The 19,610-nt window shown below is 41.3% G+C and overlaps 1 protein-coding gene across 1 annotated transcript; it reads right to left on the reverse strand.

Annotated features, from left to right (window-relative positions):
• Positions 1–647: 647 nt before the first annotated feature.
• LOC128753455 (circadian locomoter output cycles protein kaput-like) lies at positions 648–13,533 on the reverse strand. The gene is made up of 20 exons (XM_053855175.1): positions 13,454–13,533; positions 13,220–13,368; positions 12,789–12,880; positions 12,253–12,342; positions 11,983–12,103; positions 11,528–11,641; positions 11,325–11,443; positions 11,127–11,209; positions 10,901–11,007; positions 9,478–9,625; positions 9,336–9,411; positions 9,039–9,183; positions 8,851–8,948; positions 8,528–8,770; positions 8,257–8,415; positions 6,327–6,515; positions 5,523–5,716; positions 5,302–5,431; positions 5,072–5,206; positions 648–3,513 (listed from the first exon to the last, which is right to left on the reverse strand). Exons 1-20 carry the CDS (start codon positions 13,531–13,533, stop codon positions 3,241–3,243), a joined length of 2,745 nt encoding a protein of 914 aa, XP_053711150.1. The 3' UTR covers positions 648–3,240.
• Positions 13,534–19,610: the final 6,077 nt, after the last annotated feature.

Consider the following 19,610-nt stretch of genomic DNA (forward strand, 5'->3'; position numbering starts at 1 on the left):
TTTCTGCTAGTGCGGAGCGGAGAAAAGTTGAATTATTTTCTTTCACTATCAAATCTTATTTTTTACTGTCTAATAGAGTTTATTTGAATCTGACGATAAAATAAATAGTATACGGTGGGAAGAATCTTATCTAGTCTCAATAGTTATTCAATATATTCTGGTGTGAATGTTAAAATGAGCAGGGAGTGTATTTATTTAAATATTTCCTTCATACTAAAAATAAATATGTAGTTTATTAAACACTTGGGAACTGTCATCTTAATGTCTACCACAAAAAAAGATCATCCGAAATGACCCCAAAAAGTATCTGACTGAATACATTTTCATGAACACTATGTGGTGTCAGTTTTCACAAGTGGTGACTTCTGGTGGCATCAATATCCTTCAGTGTCAGTTTTTAATACACATTTATTTCCGATATTATTTAGGAAATATTTAAATAAATACACTCCCTGCTTATTTTAACACCTGTTATGTGAATGATTTCATTATTATTACACTATTTATTTAGTAATTATTTATTTCGCTCTCCAGAAGTTTAGCCCACTGGCCATTCCATGTCAAGCCAGCAACGTGTGAATCTGAGTGAAAGTAAACCACAAAAAAGCAGTGGTGCCTCTCCAACAAATCAGACAGAGTCACGAGAGTTTTACATAATATTTGCATCTGTCTTTAATTTTCAAATTGACCAAGAGGGAAGAAGGGTATAATAACTGCAAACATTTTTTGCTTTAAAATATTGAATAGTATTACATTTTACTTGGGAGGGTAGATAAAAAGGAGCACAGTTCAATAGCAGAAAGGATATACAGACATACAAACGGTACAGGTAAGCATAGCACCTTTTTACACTTAGCTGTTTGGGCAGAGGGGGGGGCGCCTGTCTGTCGACGGTGATTCTCTCCCTATATCCTACACCCAGAGTCTCTTTCCCAGCAGAAGACACCCGCCACGGTCCTTTCACCAACACAAGGGTCGAAACATTCAGAGCTCCTTTCGTAAAGAAAATGGAAGTGAAAATACTGAAACATTTGGGTGACTACAGTGGCACACGTTTGAACTACCCCTCATTTCCTTCATGAAAAACTCAACATCCATACGTCTCTTTTAAAAACAACTATACATTCTTTGGGCTGGGCGCCAGTGACACGCACACACACACACGCACGCACGCACGTGGCCAGGATCCTTGGGAGCCAAGTGTAGAGAGGAGATGCACTGACTGGGTGGAAGTCGACGACTAGAATCACTCGAGTAAACATCTTAGTGGGAAGGTCATTTGTATAGGGTCAGGCCCATCGATGGGGGAACATTTTATCAGAAACATCACTGGGAGTTTGAGCAGTTACACAATAGCAGCACCCACTTTGTACTCAGACCAAGACGTTATGCACGTCACCATAAGAGTTTTTCTGGTGAAAAAATAATGTGTCACAAGTGGCAGCTCAGTTACAGCATGCATACAAACACACTCCTTCCTCACACACACACGCACACACACACACATCCATATTCAAGTTGGACCACCCCTCACACAAGCTCTCAGAAGTCTGAGCCCGACTGCAGAGGAGGTTCCTTGAACACCACATTTAATTCTTTTTACTGCAACGTAAGAACTGATTGACTATCGCCAGGGGGAACTCACCCCCCGAGATATAGAAGAAGTAGGTTAAAGAAGAGGACACAGTAGTCTCACAGTGCACACACACACCAAGACACAGCTACACATTCACAATGCTCCAACCATCACACCAATCCGAGGCTTTTCTGTTTGATATGGCTTACATTTGTCGTACAAGAGCAACAGGAAATGTCAAGTCGACCGGCTCTACACCGCTGCATGGGAACTGAGAAGCTGAACTGCATGTGGATTTCTGAGGCCGAGGGAAGGAGGAGGAGACGGAGACGATGATGTCACAAGAGAGCCGGGAAGAATAAAGCAGACCACCTTTCGTCTCCAACGTGTCACCTCCAAACCAACGCCACAGTTGAAGACGGGGCTTTGCTCTTGCAGCATCATGGCACCCCTCTTCCTGCTTTAGTACTAGACTGAGGCAGACGCGAGAAAACCTTTCACAAACCTGAGAATACAAGTACCAACCAGCAACTTACTAAGACGGTTAGAGTAAGACAAGGTGTGTGGGTGGGTGGAGGGGGGGTCACTCGCGCGCACACACACACTCCCACACATGCACAGATGAGACACCCATGCTCACGCCGCGACACACAGATTGTACTCCCAAAAACACACACGAGCTCAAAGCATCACACCACAGTTACAACAACACGGGCTGACAGTGATTTAGTGTACACAACCACAAGTGCTAATGTTGCAGGAGGCTGAGGATTTGCTAATAATATGGTTCTCTTACTGTTCAAAAATAATCCCTTCTATGTACACACACACACACGCACACACTTGCATTATTAGGGGTAATATCTTGTTGGAAAATAGAATATATTTATATATATATATTTATATTTATATGCCTTTGAGTAGTCTTGTTTAAAACAAAAAACACATGATGTAATTGGCACTTGGAATCACCACTAACCTCTTACACATACAGTGATCATCGTGTACAGAATTCAGCTGAACTGTCATCAAGTTTCTCGCCAAACACACAATTTGTACTTGCAAGGTTAAAAAGACATTTCCGTCAAAGACACTGCGTTTCCAAAGCCGAGCCCTGCGGTCACCCAGCGGTGACTGAGCGTGATGTGGGACTTGTTCCAGAGGAAGGGAAAGGGGCGGAGTCTGTGAGAGACGTTCGACACTCCATCTGGGACCAAAATACACTTGACCAAAAAAGTAAAAATAATTCTTTCAAAAGCAACTAAGAAAAAAAACAGACAGGTATTCTTTTCATGCAGTCATATAAAATACTACTTCTGTTAGTCTGTTTGGAATATGTACACACATTTCTGTACAAGCTTGTCCACTTCCGTGCACCTTCCTGTCGCCGTTACCATGACGACACGGGGGAGCTCTGCATCTTTGTCCACTTTCAGAAATCGGAGCCCCTTCGTGACACTCCCCATCACAAGGAATGCAAATTCCACTGGTTGCCATGGCAACAATCCTGCGTGAGCTTCCTTAGTTTTCCTCGTCCTGTGAACCATCTGTCAGCGAGCAGGGAGCTTTTTTTAGGGAAAAGAAATGTTTGTGCCACGTGAACTTAAAAGTGTGTGGCAGTCTGTTTTTCCCTGAATGGTAACGTTCACATGATGCTGCAGACATCACTGTGGTTGGCTGCTGACACTGTCTGTTCTGTGCGACGAAAGAGCTTTTGCCTGTTTCTGTGGCTGCGGTTTGAGCTGCTGCTGGTGCCTCTGGTGGTGAGATGGTTGCTGCTGTTGCTGTTGCTGCTGTTGTTGTTGCTGCTGCTGCTGTTGCTGCTGCTGCTGCTGTTGTTGATGTGTTGTCTGGGTGAAAGGACCCTGTTGTTGAAGTGGGAAAGCTGCCTGAAGTATCAATTGTGTTGACTGCGTACTGTGGAGAAGTCGAGTGCCCTGACGGAGGCAAACACACGATAAAAGTTGGTGAATATTCATGGCACTTAGTGCTGATGTGGCTGATCACAGCTTCACTGAAACTAAGGCTGTCTATGCACCGGAATATTAGCCTCAGCCACTAAATTTAAGATGGAAAATAGATCTTGTTCAATAAGCCGCAGGGTGCAGTGGTACAGTCTGCTTTGTAGAAAGGTCAGTGGTGCACCCGGGTTAAAAATGCACGAGGATCACTTCTAAACTAAGAAACAAAATGGGCGATGGGCATGTCTTCCATTTACATTAAAGTGCTCAGTCTCAGACAGTCCCAGCTGCTGCTTCTCTGCCGATTTAAGGTGAATAAAACGCCTGTGGTTACATCGGTTTGATGTGAAGAGGCTCAATATTCTGGCAGCATGATGCGCTTTTGCCTGTAAACATCCATATATTGGCCTTGTGGTTGTATAAACCGCAGGGTTCAGACCATGAGGAAAATAGCAGCAGCTATAGTCCGGACATTACGGTAATTACAAAAAAAAAATACAAAAGCACTTCAAGTGCTGGATCCAGAAGGCGATCCAGATCACTTCCAAAACAGACTCATTTGTTCCTAGTCTCATTTCACTTACTTGCTGAAAATTTCACCCATATCTTTTCCAAGTTATTTCGCACAAAAATACATAACCTCCTTGGCAGAGGTCCAGATTACTGGAGATTAATCATGCATAAACCTCCTTTTGCAGTGAACATTTTGCAGACATCAATGCCAGGTGCGCCACATCATACAGAGTGATGTCACAACCCAAAACATCCATGAAGGACACAAAATGAAGTTTAAAAAAACTTCTCCACAGCATAGACTGCTCATCACAGGACCACTTCCACCCAGAAGTTTAAGAATGAAACATGAACAGATTCAACTTCAATATTAAAATTACGGGTGGGACTCGATTAAAAAAAAATCTAGTTAGTTCGAGAATTCGTGATTCATTAATATCAAATAATCACAGTTTAATAGTATAAGAATATTCAATGTGAATGAATTTGGTATATTACTGAATCAAAGGAAGGACCCACACATATACATTTAAACAACAAAATATGTATCAGTTTGACAATAGAACAATAAATCACAATGGTGGCTATATTCAAGTTTTTATATAACCTTATTTAAACTAAAGCTCTTTTAATGTCTAGAAAATATTTGTATAACAATTTCAATTGTATAAGAATTTCAAGTCCATTCAGAGTAGTGGAAACCCTGGCCATTGTGTACTGAAAAACTTCCCTAAACAAAAGCAAACAGATGCTTTTGTTTGCTTTTGTTCAGGGATTCCTCCATGTTTGTTGTTGTTGTTATCATCCTAGCTGCCACGTGTCTTGTGATCAGTGTGATCAGTGGACCAGGAACTCCTGCACTTACAAAGGTTCCCTGTTTTCTGGAGAGCTAACTCCTAAATTAAATGAAAATTAAAAGTGCCACCACTAGTTAAAATGTAATTACTAATGAATCAATAATAAAACACGTAATGACTGAGAATGACTTCAGTCCAATCCCACCTCGCATGGAGTCACTTACCGGGAGAAACTGCTGTTGCGGCTGCTGACCCTGCTGACTGCCTTGGGCTACCACAGTGGTCTGGCTTTGGCCATCCGGCTGACTTGGCGGGGCTTGAGCAGGCTGCAGAGTTAGAGTTTGTGTCTGTCCTCCCTGCTGAGGAAACATGAGGGAATAACCATCAGTGACTGACAACAATCACTTGTTCTAAGAACTTCTACACTTCATAAAGTGACTGAAGGTGGTCTTACTTGTTGGTTGCCAAAGGGATTATAGGCGGTAACAACCTGCCCCATAAACATGGACGTGGGCACCATGACCGCACCACAGGCCATGGGAGCAGTTACAAGCTTCGTCACCAGCTGCTGTCCAGCTGGAAATCTGAACCATTGTGCAGAAAAATAAAGGTTAGTGGAAGAGGCATCTTGAATCCTGGGCAGCAGGTGGCAGCACGACCCAGACTGTCTCCTACCGGATCTGCCTGTCTTGAGTGAAAGTAGCCACAGCCGTTCCTTGCGGAGTGTTGTTCTGCGGCAAGCTGGTGCTGATCTGCAGGACGTTGGGTTGTCCCGGCTGAGAGATCATCATGGTGTTGTACAGCGGGGCGGGGACAGAGCCCTGGCTCTGCGGCTGGGCCTGGGGAGGTTGCTGGGGCTGGCGCTGGGTCTGAAGTCATGCCAAAAATGGTTAGGAACTCATGTGCACGTCGTCATTCCAGTTTAAGGCAAACAAATGCATAAAACTGAGATCAACATCAAGAATGAATGACAGTTTTTTGGCTGCTTTAGTGTAAGCTTCGATTTTATTGAACCTTTCGGAAAACCTGAGCCTAACTGGTTGCAATGTCAGTAATATAATGCTATAACAAAGATAAGGGGATACAGTTTAGCACGAAGCATCTCTGCAGTTCCACACTGACTCCACCTCACACCAAAGGCAACAGGCTGTTTTTCCTCCTGGAAAATTTCAATCCACTTTCATCCAATTTCCTTCCATCTGGTGTTTGTTTCACCGATGAGTTGACATTTTTAACAGTCAGCAAACAGTGTAGCGTAAACGTGGTGACCTTGTATTGTATTATATTGTATTGTATGATGCAGCGGAAGTAGACATAAAAAGACTTTATGACCTGGACTTGGCCCTGGGGCACTTAGTTCGATCCTGAAGCAAAATCCATTACGCAACGTGTCCCTCCACTCTGGTATTACTACTAAGTCAGATCTTTCTCACGATCCTACAGACTCGCAGCTCCACTGACACTTCATTCATGTCCCACCTGTTGCAGGTTCTGCTGGGGGGCTGGGGGTGGGGGGGTCTGCTGCTGTATGGTGAGCTGCTGAGATCCTGAATGGATGGAATTCATCGCTGTCTGCTGGACCTGATTGGTCAGCGAGGCCGTGGGCTGGACCGAACCAACTTGGGGAAGCTGGACGTTCATGGCGCCACCCTGTTGTTGCAACAACATCTTAAAGATGAAAACACAGCTGTTATGGTGTGAACACATCAAAACAAAACCTTGTTTATTTTGATTGTACTAAGGCGACCTCTCCATCATTGATAACCTCCCACTAAAAGCTGCAACACAATCACTCACTGACAAAGATGGAGACTGGTCTTCTGGTTGACTTGCTGCAGAGATGGCAGACTGAGAAAATGTGCTTCATCTAAAAGCTCCTCCAATGGAGTTCACTAGTATGTTCTGAACCATGGGTTCTTAACCTTCTTAACAAATGGGCCCGGGGCCCATTCAAGGAATAGAACGGATTCATTACGCTTTACACGCAAACAAACCAAAACCTCATGAAATGACATGAAACCATGTGATGACTGCTAAGATATTTGTCATGGAAAAGTCCAACCAGCAGAAGAACAAGGTGCAAGTCATACTCATCAGATTTACTAAAGAAGAAAAGAAAAAAAATACACTTGATGCAAACTGTTGAGAAAATGGAAAAACCTAATAAAATGGATATAATCAATCCATGTCTAAATATCATAACATAAAAATAACGTATTATATTTGAACTCGATAGAAGATATAAGTTAGTGTAATTGAAAGTATTAAACTGTTTTTAAAACAGCTTCAACAGGTGCTTTCGTGAACAGTTTCACAGTATCACAGATTTGCAGCTGTCAAGTCAATTCAGTGACACACTACTGCCGCCATACGTGGCTGATGTATTAAACAGCAGAGAGGTGTAAAACAAAAAACTTTTAGCGGCTCGCGGCCCAACCATGGGCCCTGGCCCCATGGTTAAGAATCAATGTTCTAAAGAACATCCAAAGACACAGTGCTAATCCACCAAACCCAAAAGTATCTGAGCTGATACCCACACTAGGAATAGGGCATCCAGAAATGAGAGACCTTAGACATATTAAGGAAGGATTTCTGCAGTGAATTGGGTTAGGAGTTCAGTATGGAGTAGAAGGTGTCACAGAAACATTAGAGATGACCCCATAACAACAACAACATTAGTGGGTCGTGATGCAAAAATAAAAGAGCAGCCTCTTCATTTTGTGTCAGGAGACAGAATTTAATACAGTGAAGTGTGTGACCTCATGACCAATATCTATGGTGCACTACATGTGATTCTTTTCATGGAGATTAGACAAATTAAGTTGGATGTTTGTTATTACTTTTTTTTTCAATAGATCAGAACATCTATAATTATATTGCACTGTTTCAAATAAACATCAGGGTCCAACCACTTGGAACGGAATGTGACCAACCAAAACACAATCCGACTTCCAAGAAAGCAAAGGGAGGAGTCTGGACTTTTATTGAATTGATGACAATGAAAACACCATCTTTTAATTCTGAGAAGTAAATCTCATTCTACTCTGCCTCATGTATTCTCATCAGCAGCCAGGCTCTTCACAGTCCAGCAAGCATTTTCTTTTTTTATAGAGATTACATTTACATACATTAGAAGTTGTGACCTTTTATATAATATGGAAAGGGGCTGCAAACACCTCCACTCATGAAACGCTCAGGACTTTCATAAAAGGACTGTTTGAGAATAAGCACATTAAACAAGCACATTGTAATGTCAGGATTGAAACAAAGCCAAAGCACTTCAATTAGAACAAGAAAATAAACTGGGGGAATGTACACTTATGATGCCTAATAACTTGGGATACTAGTCTTGTTGGATTGACGGCACATGAAAGATTCTGGAGCAACTGTTTAGCTGAGTGTAGCTTACCTGGAACCCTTGTCCCTGGACTCTCTGCAGCTGCTCTTGAATGTGTCTCAGCTCCTCCTGCTGCCGCTGAATGTTGGCCTGTATCATTCTGGTTCTCTGTTCCAGCTGTTCCTTTAGATGCTGCATGGCATTGACTTGTGCAGAAAATTCCATTACCGGCTGCAAGCGCAAACAAACAAGCTTATTAAGACGGCCACCAAAGTGCGGGCAACAAGACAAGTTATGAAATTGCAAACTGTATTATAGTGAGACCAAATGTGTTCTGGCCTACCTGTACATTCGTCTGCATTTGCTGCTGTTGTTGTTGCTGCTGCTGTTGTTGCTGCTGCTGTTGTTGTTGTGGTTGCTGTTGTTGTTGTGGTGGTTGCGGCTGCTGTTGCTGCGGCTGTTGTTGTTGCTGCTGCTGCTGTTGTTGCTGTTGGTGTTGGTGTTGCTGCTGTTGTTGGTGTTGCTGCTGCTGCTTAACCATCATAGCCGGAGTTGCACTCTGACCAGTCGTCTGAGAACTCATGGACTAGAAATACGGAGAACATTTTGTGAGCTAAGCACATCGACCCTGCTCTTTGTTAGGTCCTACAGTCTACCCCGTTGTACCTGGCTGCTGATGGACGAGCGACGTTGAGATGTCATTTCCATGGTGGAGGCCAGTGACTGGCGGGGTGGAGTGGCTGTGTCCATGTGGAGCTTCGAGGCTGTTGAATTCAAATATTCCAGCATCATAGCTCATTATTTCATCCCACATTGACATTTGACAGTTAAGTCACATCTTGTGTCAAACATACAGGTGCAGGTGTTGTCAGACACATGCGACGAAGATTTGCGGGAACTGCGCGATGACGTTGAAGGTGTTTGGCTGTGGTCAAAACGCTCAAGCGCCTCTTTTAAGCTTGACGTGTTTAGCTGGGACTCCGACCCAGAATCTTGACTCTGACAGCAAAGGAAACGGAGAATTACACAAAGAAATGAGCAGAGGGAACAGAGAACGCAATCAAAAGTGCGGGTATTCAACTGAACAAAAACTTCTATTTGAGGTTGTTTCTGACCTCTCCAGTTGACCGTTTCTGACTGTAACTTCTCACCTTATCTACTGGAACCTCTGGGTTTGATTCTTCGATACCCAGCTCTCGCCGCTGTTCCGCTCTCACCTCTGCATAGCTACAATGACAAGGTTGAAGTCAGGTGTACAAATCATGTCGGACACAGACACTGTCAACAGCGTACCTGACAACTGTGTGTGTGCAGACAATGAATTCAGGACGGGAGTTCCACTGGTGATAGGTGATGTAGTAGTGTGTCTGGAGCCAAATCCACTGTTGACCTTTAGTCAGGAAACGGTAGTAGCAAGATTTCCCTTTGCCATACTGCATCACTGAAAGAAGAGAAAGTACATTGGCTTTGATACAGCAGTTCTGGCATTAAAAAAGTACCCCAGCTGGTGGAATATAGTTTGAGAAATGATTACATTACTATGTAAACTGCCAAACAGACATAAACTCACCACATGAATTACATGTGAAGAAAAAAACTTAGTTGTGCCTGTGAGAAACCAGTGGTTGCATGTGGAGAAGAAAACCCACACCTTCACCCGTGACAGACACAAATAGAGAGTCTCCGTGCTTCTACGAATATGTGTGTCTCATAGTCTGTATTTGTCTCTTGGGCTCTCTGTGTTTGTCTAACCATATTTTTGAATGAAACACGAAGAGCGTTATACATTATAATTACCAGCTTTGAAATTCTTTTCAGCAGTCTTACAAAAAAGAAAGAAAACATAAGGTCAATAGAAATGTGCTTTTGTAATGTTAAAAAAAATCGGCATCTCTCTAAATAACAGTTAATTTCTATTTTGACAAATCTACATGGAATAGCAAAAAATAATACCCCCCACCGTTTCTATCCTTAGCTCACTGAACAAGACAAATATTCCTATCAGGATAACAAAGTAGATATGACAGCTCCTAATGCACGATTCTCAATCTGGTCCACAAAAAGGTGGCTGTGGGAGCAAGGCTTTGTTGCAACCAATCAAGAACACACAGTTTCACCAGTCATTGTCAGTCTGGTGCTGCTTGTATGTCTATAAGCAGCCATCTAGCTAAGCAGCTTGAGCCCCTGGTTCTTATGGAAAATGGCAAGTATCTGACAAAGACCAAGAGAGTCAAGGTCCAACCATAGTGACAATATGTTCAGCATTTCCCTCAGCACTATACAGTTAAGACAGCCACGTTGACTCCTTCCTCATGAGGAAAAAAAAAGTCATATCACAACAGCAGATGTAGATCGGACTGGAAATATTAACGCAATATGTTTGTCACGCTCACTCTGCCAAACTCAGTCTCGCACACCCACAATTTAACCCCCAAAAACCTGGAAGAACACAGTCAGTGATGACAATGAGAAACAAAGGTTCTACAACTCAGAAACCTGATAAAGTTCTTTTTTTATTCATTATATATTTAACCATGATTCATCTAAATTAATTCCATAGCAACCTTGTGATTAATCTCACAGTAGTGTGTATTTATTCTTCATTAAACTGAAGTACGTTTGTCTTTAGCATGTCGTTACACCGGCAGAACTCTGAAAACTCACTGTAGCCCTTTCAAGTTGTCTGTGGAAGTTACATTTAACTTTGAGCACTCACAGTGTTCATGGCATTTGGCCAGTGTCTCCAGGTCATCGACATGGTAATAATCGTACCCTGACGTCCCCAGAACCTCGAATGGCAGATAGCCAATGATTGGTGGAGCTCTGCGAGGGGAAAACATTAGACACGGTCAAACCGAATTGCACTGGGTTTTAACTGAATTCTGCAACAGATTGAAATAAAAAAAATGTCAGTTACAGTGAGTACTATGGTGTTTATTTACCTATGATCTAAAAACAGAAACTTCCATTCAAGGCTGTGTCTCGAGGTGAATTCTTCATTGGGCTCTTCTACTGTGCACATCTCCTGTAGAATAGAACGCACAAAAAGAGAGCACAAAATGAAGGAAAGATTTTACGCTGTTGCTCTCATTTCATACACAATAGCGATAAATGATGGCAAACGAAAAGTCTGTAACCACCTTAATGAACTGAGGTTTGGCGAGTCGGACAGTGGCTACAAAGCACACCTGGTCATCAAAGGCAGGCTGTAGTGATCGCTGCAAAACCCCTGCCAGACCGTTCCTGGTTATGTTAGGAACTGGACAAGAGCAGAGGTAGTTTAAAAGGTGAAGAAGCCCCTTGCAATGTAAAGGCATATTGAGATGATATGATTATTCCTTACCATTGCTAAGGGACTTGAAGTTTCCAATAAACTTAACATATTCATAGACAGGGGGGTCTTTAGGGTCAATTGACCCTCGAAGCATATGGCAGCAAAACTCCAAGTAGTTTTTACCTGGTTAAAAAACAGCAAACGTTTGCTTATACAACTATATTAACAAAGTAAATTAATTCAGTCAAAATAATTAAAAATCACACGTCATTGTTGAACAAACAAGCAGAGCAGTTAAATACAGACTCATTATTTGAGCACTCAAGGATAATTTGTACAGATTAATTTTTCCCAAAAAAATTGTTTGGCTCCTGAGTTAGTCTTAAAATCAGGCATGACTAGATGCTTCATTGTATGACATGAAACACAACTCTAACCTCTATTAAAAGTCTAAAGCAGCTGATATATGCAGCAACCCAAAAGACATTCATCAAATCAAAAACTCAGAAAAAAGAGTTACTTACTCTTAAAATAATCTGAGCCAAGGCTCTCTGTGTCACCAGGGTGTGTAGACAAAGTTTTGTATACATCAGAATGTTCACCGACGGGGAGGAAGTTTAGCAAGTTCTGGTCTACCAAGTCAGCCTGGGCGGAAAACAGAAAGCACTTTAGGCTCCGTTGTCAACTGTCACACAAGCTAGCCGCCTAAATATCAGGACGAACCATTCAAGTGCATTGGAAGAAAAAAAAGAAAACAAATATTCAATTGGAAAAATTAAAAACAGTTGACTTACCGGAAAGTGTTCTAGCAAGGAAGTGACACTCTCAGAGACGTAAAGGATGTTGCCATCAGTCATTATTGCTATGAAGAAGCCATCAAGGGCCTATGAAAGCAAATATTAGGTAGACTTATTCTATTATACCATTAAATATAAAGAGTTGACATGGCAGCTTCATAATAGACCAGACTTATTTTCTGTCAACAAATATTTTGAGAGGAATCAATCGTCACTTTCCAACATGCTGACACAACTTTATTAATGTACATTTAGAGAATGCTTTTAGAGATATATCAATGACTCATTGGGAACTGAGGCAAAACTAATGTCAGAAATAAACACAGGTAAAACTTTGTATTCAGGATATAAAGCTGGCTGTAAATTTGTAGCTACAAATGTGAAACATCTATTTCGCTTGTCAGACAATGACAACCAGATGTCACCTGGAACTGAACATAGAACTTTCCTAATGTTGCTGCAGTCAAACGTTGTCCACATCGACTTCTAGTTCTACATCTGCTAAAGATTCAGATTGAATCAGCGTCCCTCACCTCAAGCATCAACTGGGTAAACTCCTCGTTGCTGAGAAAAGGTGGCTTCCAGTCCTGCCTAATCTCACAGGACTCGGACTGAGCTGCGATTTCTGAAGTGAAGCAAACATTATTTTTTCTTTTAATCTCCAATTCAGAAAACAAAAGGGACATTTTCTGTTCAGTGTAAAATGAAGTTACTGCAGGTTACAAAAAGGTATTGACAGCGCAAAGATCAGAGGGAAAAGAAGACAGTTTAACAGAGATAACAGTCTAGAAACAAGATAAGATAAATTCAAGCGTTGAATATCCTAAACTATTAACAGTTACATTTAATTACATTTAAATGTAAAGCAATATCGAGAAAACAAGTGTTACACAGTACTTATTACAAGAGTGGGATATGTGTAAGATCTAGGCCAGAAAACAAGTGTTAATAAATCAGTGTTGACCTTTGTGTTTACACAGGAAGTCAATGCTCTTCTGTAAGATGGTGGATTTATCCATCTTTCTGGTGTTGCCGGGCAACATTGTGCCCAATTCCTTGATGAGGACATTGAATTGGTCTCGTCGTTTCTTCTCCGACTTGTTACGGGACACTCTGCAAATTCATGCATGGATTAATATAGAATTGACTTGGACTAACTTGTGCTTTCATTTCAGACAGGGGGGGGTATTTTGCTCACCGTTTTGCTTTGTCTTTCTCATCTTCTTCCATGAACCCATCGAAGATGCTACAATCATCCCTGGGGGACAAAAATGTCATTAGCCAACTGTGTTTTCCGGAGAGATACATAGACAGCTAATATTGAGACTATTATACTGCATACTGGGAGTAACATTTTTACACCAAAATGACTTGATCTCAACTATTTCTCTGACTACTTTCAGAACTCTTATTATTAATTCCCTTACTTCTTCAACAAATTAAAGTCAACGGGTCTTGAAATCACATAAATATTCTCATGTGTATACAAAGACACATGGAAAACTACTGTGGATTTATCACAGTATCTCTGGATCTAACGGAGCCAGCGTATTATTTACACCTAAATAATCTGCATTCCCATACTGCACCCATAAGTGGTGCTCACTAAGAGGGTCTCAACATACCCTATGCTTGATGTCATGGCGGCGGTTTATCAGGGCTGTGGCTGCAGTGACTTGCTCTTTAGGCGTGAGGTAGGCATTTGGAAGGCCACCTAAAATGTAAGTTGGTGAAACAAAGTTATGTACAGCATTTACTTGATGAATAGGAGGAGCAATAGACAATATGGAAAACATAGAACGTGTATATCCACATCCAGCGACATTATGTAGAATGTACAATGCAAACAAAAACACTGTAACAAAGCAAAATTCTTGGAAAAAAATGTAAAATTGTAATGACAACATTTTGGCGCATAAAAGGCTTTTAAATTGATTTATTATTTTACGGTATTTTATTTCCAATGAAAGCTATATATATCAATGATTAAAGAAGAACACTTTGGAGTTTTCCACCAAATGCAATTATTAACACATCATCACCAAAATTGTTCTTGGCCATAGTTGTTTATATTGAATTCTTATATCAACCGCAATGACACAGATAAATATGTTCCTTTCTTTGATCAAAACATCATGTTTTTGTATTTTACAAAAATCTTTGGAATCTTTTAAGAACAACGTGCCCAATTCCAAAATAGGCTTTGATCATTACTGGCATAAATGTGCACCTGGATAATGTTGTCTGTGTATTACACATAGCAATAGATGAGATGATTCTTACCCCACTGCAATTTACGCGCGCTGTCTTTGAACGTCCTTTCTCAGGGGTCTTTGAAAGGGTCTAAGGGCAAAGCTGGAGTAGTGGTCATTAGGGGTCAAGTCAAAAGGGCAGGACACCACAAAAAAGCATGGTGGGCAGGCAGAACCTGCAATAGAACAGAGTACAGAGCATGAATTGTGAGGTCACATTAGTGTCAGCAAAGATCAATTTTTATCCCGGCTGCCTGGACACTGTGGTGCGACGATTTATGGATCCTACAACAATTCCCCACTGCCAAAAACACAAATGCAGACCTAAAACGGAATCAGGTCTTGGATTTCATGTTGCTACTGAGAAAGCAAGTGATGTCGACTGTCAAATGTGATGACTCACTCTTTGGAATGTTTCTTCGAGGGCAAAGTTTTTGTTTTGAGGCTTTTCTTTCAGGCACTGACAAATCCTCACGTGAGCCACACCTAACCTGGGAATAAAAAGAATTCAAAATTCATTCACAAACAGACCAACAAAGTATTTGTTATCAATAGATTTTAACTGGGTCAGTGATTGTTTCACCAATCATATTGTGAGTATGATAATTACATCATCATTAAATACATAGTACACAGTCACATAGAATAACTAAAATTCTATTTTAGTCAATTGACAATTACATGATTAATGTAGCGACACATTTTAATTCTCCCAAAGCTTAAAGTAATGCCACATTAAAGAATGTGGGCTTCACTCAAGTGAAACTACAGAGCACAATTTAGGTACGTGCAAATGTATGTAATAGAGGAATAAAACCAGGATAACTTTTCACATACGTTCTTGTGTGTGCTCTCCGCATGCAAACAGTGGCTAACACCGTTTGATAAATGAAAAAAATGTAATTTCCAGAAACATGGAACAAGCAAATGATCCAAACATCACATGCCATATTTAAATATTTACAGCTTTACACAAAAAAATACAGCTCAATAATAGCATGACTGTACTTATTTCAGACACTTTGCACTTTGTCGCTCTTTTTATTTGGCAGTTTGCAAATATTCAATCTGATTTCATGTAATTATGACCCAACATTTCGTCACAAATGGATGCCTCAATGATTTCAACTCCTCCACCGCACCATTTCTAAACAACTTAAGTATGTTCACACATTCGCTTTAAACAAAATGCGAACGTTTAGTCAAAGAACTACAGAATATGTCGATTCTGAAGTGGACAATTAGACGTGACATCAATAGATGTATCAAACGGAGTCCCAGAGAACGTCACCTAAACAGATGTAAAAGCGAGGTCAGACAGGGTAAAACATGTAAATAGTATGCAAACGGCTATGGATCGTGCGACAATAAAAGAGCTGGGTAGATATTTAGTGCAGCCATCTCAATGACAACAGTGACTACTTAAGCGGTGCCCTGACCTACAGTCGTATTCCTGATGGCTAAGCCTTTTCAATGGAGGATTCGCATACTGTACACCGAGTACAGTGGATACAAACCAGTTCTGTCCTCACACTTCAACAACACTCGTATATTTGTCGACCACTGGGTAACTAGCCAATTCGTAAACCCCAATTTCGTGACACATTGGTTTGTTATACAACCGAAATAGAGCAACCCACATAGCTAGCTAGGAGGCTAACTAAGCTTGCTACCGAAAACAACCCGAGTAGCAACTCCAAAGATCTTCCGCTCCAGTTTCTTGCGGCTAGAACACACTATTGGCGCGTCGATGCGCTTTATACACTCCAAATTAAAGCCTTATAAATTGCAAGCCGCCGCAAAGACCACAAGCTGTCACGCAACAACTGACACCGAAGACAAAATAATGTGTTCAAGAAAGAGTACCGCTGACAAGCATCGAGAGGGGAGACCCGCTGGTGCGGGAATCCTTCTGCAGACAAGTCGATCCAAACACACGCATCTACCGGGTAGAAATCTCCAAGAGCGGCGGCGATGGTGGCTATATTTTCGCGGCAGATGTATGCTCACACACATACACACACACACACACACACACTGGGGGAAGATACGCGCACACGCTCGCCCACTCGTACACATAGACACAGGCTGCTCAGAATGTGGGTCACTGGGCCTTGCTCTCCCTCAAGCGTGAGGAAACAGTCCTGAAGCCTGCGCTTCACTTCCGCACGCTACACAAGAAACCAGATATAAGCGCCGCTTCCCCACCCGTCGTTTGATCCAGGAGCACACGCGAATCGTCACCTACTTGTATATGGCGACAGCGGCGTCCGTGTTTTCGCTGGCCGGGACGTTGCAGCGCGGTGGCGCCGGGGACCAGGAGGACTCGGGTTGGGGAGAAAAACAGGAGGCCTACTTCATTTTACGCTGTACAGTCATGCGCAATAGAAGCCACCGAGCGCGCTCCGTACAGTAGACGGACCAGGATCCTCGCCGTGGGGAAACGACTCCAGGATTTCTGTGGATTTTCCTGCCAAACTAGTCCGGCGCTCATGGTGTCCAAACGAATAAGACCCAGGTCGAGATTTCGAGCGAGGAACATCTGTAAAAAACTGTAAAAAAAACAAAAACAAAATTAAAACAAAATAATATAAATAATAATAAAAAATAACAATAATAAATAACAATAAACTTTATTATTATTAGTAGTAGTAGTAGTAGTAGTAGTAGTAATAATAATAATAATAATAATAACATGGCACCAAAGTTAAAAATGTATCCGTGGGATAATGGATATCCAGTCATGTCCTTCAATTTGTAACACAAAAACTGGCATGAAATGGATTAAAACAAGTCGATGGTCTGTACGTTATTTATATTTCAAGTGATGCAGAACATTCACCAGCTCAACACTGGTGACCAGTCTGGGGTCATGGCCTGAGGTCACAGCCTGAGGTTTGCTCCACCACCCCGGTCGTGTAAGTTCTGCCCAAGCATGAGAAACGTTTTGTTAAGGAAAGCTACACAATTAAAACGTGTTCAATTTCACCCCAAGCTAGATTCCTACATCATATAATAACAGATTAGTTACGAATATGTATTACTAAATAATGTCGATTGGTTCATTTTACTTATTTTGGATGCAATGAAGTGATATTTTGTTCCTCAACATAGTACCCGGCAGCTTGTGTTCTTGGTCAAACTGAACACCTTTTAAATTAATATGTGAAATTATGTTTTTAATTTAAAATCCTTATTGTATTGACACGCCTGTAATATTAAATAATGACCACTAGGAGGCGAAGTAGCGCTGTGAGGGTCCTGCTTGAAAGAGAGGCGATACCCCGGCGTTATTCACTTCAAACCACAAGTTCCATCAGCAGGGACGCGACATGCTGCCTTACAATAGAGGCCCATATGCGCTGATGAAACAGACTGTCTGAGTTACGCAGGTTTAATTACAGTATTTCAACTTACAATTTCTCTCGATATTTTTGCTGTAACAATCCTAAAATTATGGTGGGTTTTTTTGCACATATGCCAGCTATTTCTGGTGCTATTATTATGATGATTATTTTTTTTAGGAAATAACAGTAGACTTAAGTTTTTAAAAAATCACACCAAGAAGGCAACTAAAAATGTTATGTAGAAGTAAATCTAAACTGGAGGTGTTTGGAGCAGATAGAGAAAACGTTTAAAGCATAAAACCATTATTGTCAATTAATTTTTTATTGTTTCTAACCTTTTCAACATCTAGACGAAATATTTTCTTTACATTTAATGTTTCTATTATGGCAGTGAATGTGAAACAACATTGGGATGTGGCCTTATCATGGCAAAAACAGCATTACTCAAATTGGTGAGCTGATTTTAGTGGGAGATCAAAAAGAAAGTGTCAATTTTCTCCATCCAAACGGTAGAGAGTGATGTCGCTCTCTTGAATTTAATTTATGGTCTCATTATGTCAGCAGCACAGGCATGTCACGAAACATGTCATGATCTTATCTTTGAAGTCACCAAAGAGCAGAGAGAAGGTTCACTTTTGTTTCCCAGATTGCCTCAGACTGATAATGAGGCTTCAGCCACATCATCTCTCTGTCTATAAATAACCTGTATGCAATTTACATTCAATGTATCTTGGTACTTTAATGTCACTATCATTTAATTTCTGCATCCTGTTTCCCATTTTCATGTTGTTCAAACATCAATAGTAGCCACCGCTAAGTCCTTATAGTACGTCCACCTTGTAAAAAGTCAGATACACAATGATCTAATATTCAACCTAATAAGGACTGACTGTACATATTGGGTTTCAAATTATAACTGCCCACTTAAACACAATGGCTTGGTGAGATTTCAATGTTATGCGTGTGCATTTTGATGAATAGGAAAGAAAAGACAAGAAAATGTCAACTCATTGAATGACCTTTGTGACATGAGCATTATTTTGAATAAATTATCTCTGACAAACACGATTTCACATGTGCAAATAGTAAATGAAATGATGATGAAATTACGAATTAAAAAAATGATCTGAGCTTATTTTTTAATTATTGATATTGACTGAGTTACATGTGTGTGAATGAGACGGACCCAAGTGGACAGGTGAAGTAACAGGATGCAGAGATAAAGAAGGTGGGGGATTTGAAGTACTCAGGCTCAACTGTCCAGGGTGATGGAGGGTGTGAGAAAGAGATGAAGAAGCGGGTGCAGGCAGGAAGGAATCATTGGAGAAAAGTGTCAGGTGTGATGTGTGACAAAATGGTGTCAGCAAGGATGAAAGGGAAGGTGTACAAAAGAGTGGTGAGGCCAGTAATGTTGTATGGTTTGGAAACAGTGGCACTGAGGAGAAGACAGGAGGCAGAGCTGGAGGTAGCAGAGATGAAGATGCTGAGCTTCTCTCTGAAGTGAGCAGGATGGATAGGATCAGGAAGCAGTATATCAGAGGGACAGACAGCACATGTGGTCAGGTGTTTAGGAGACAAAGTCAGAGAGGCTAGATGGAGATGGTTTGGACATGTACAGAGGAGAGAGAGCTAGTACATTGGTAGGAAGATGTTGAGGTTGGAACTGCCAGGCAGAAGATGGAGAGGAAGGCCAAAGAGGAGATTTATGGAGGTGGTGAAGGAGGAGATGAGGTTTGAGGTTAGGTTTGAGAGAAGA

This window comes from Synchiropus splendidus, chromosome 2 (genome assembly GCF_027744825.2).
Source record: "Synchiropus splendidus isolate RoL2022-P1 chromosome 2, RoL_Sspl_1.0, whole genome shotgun sequence".
NCBI lineage: Eukaryota > Metazoa > Chordata > Actinopteri > Syngnathiformes > Callionymidae > Synchiropus > Synchiropus splendidus.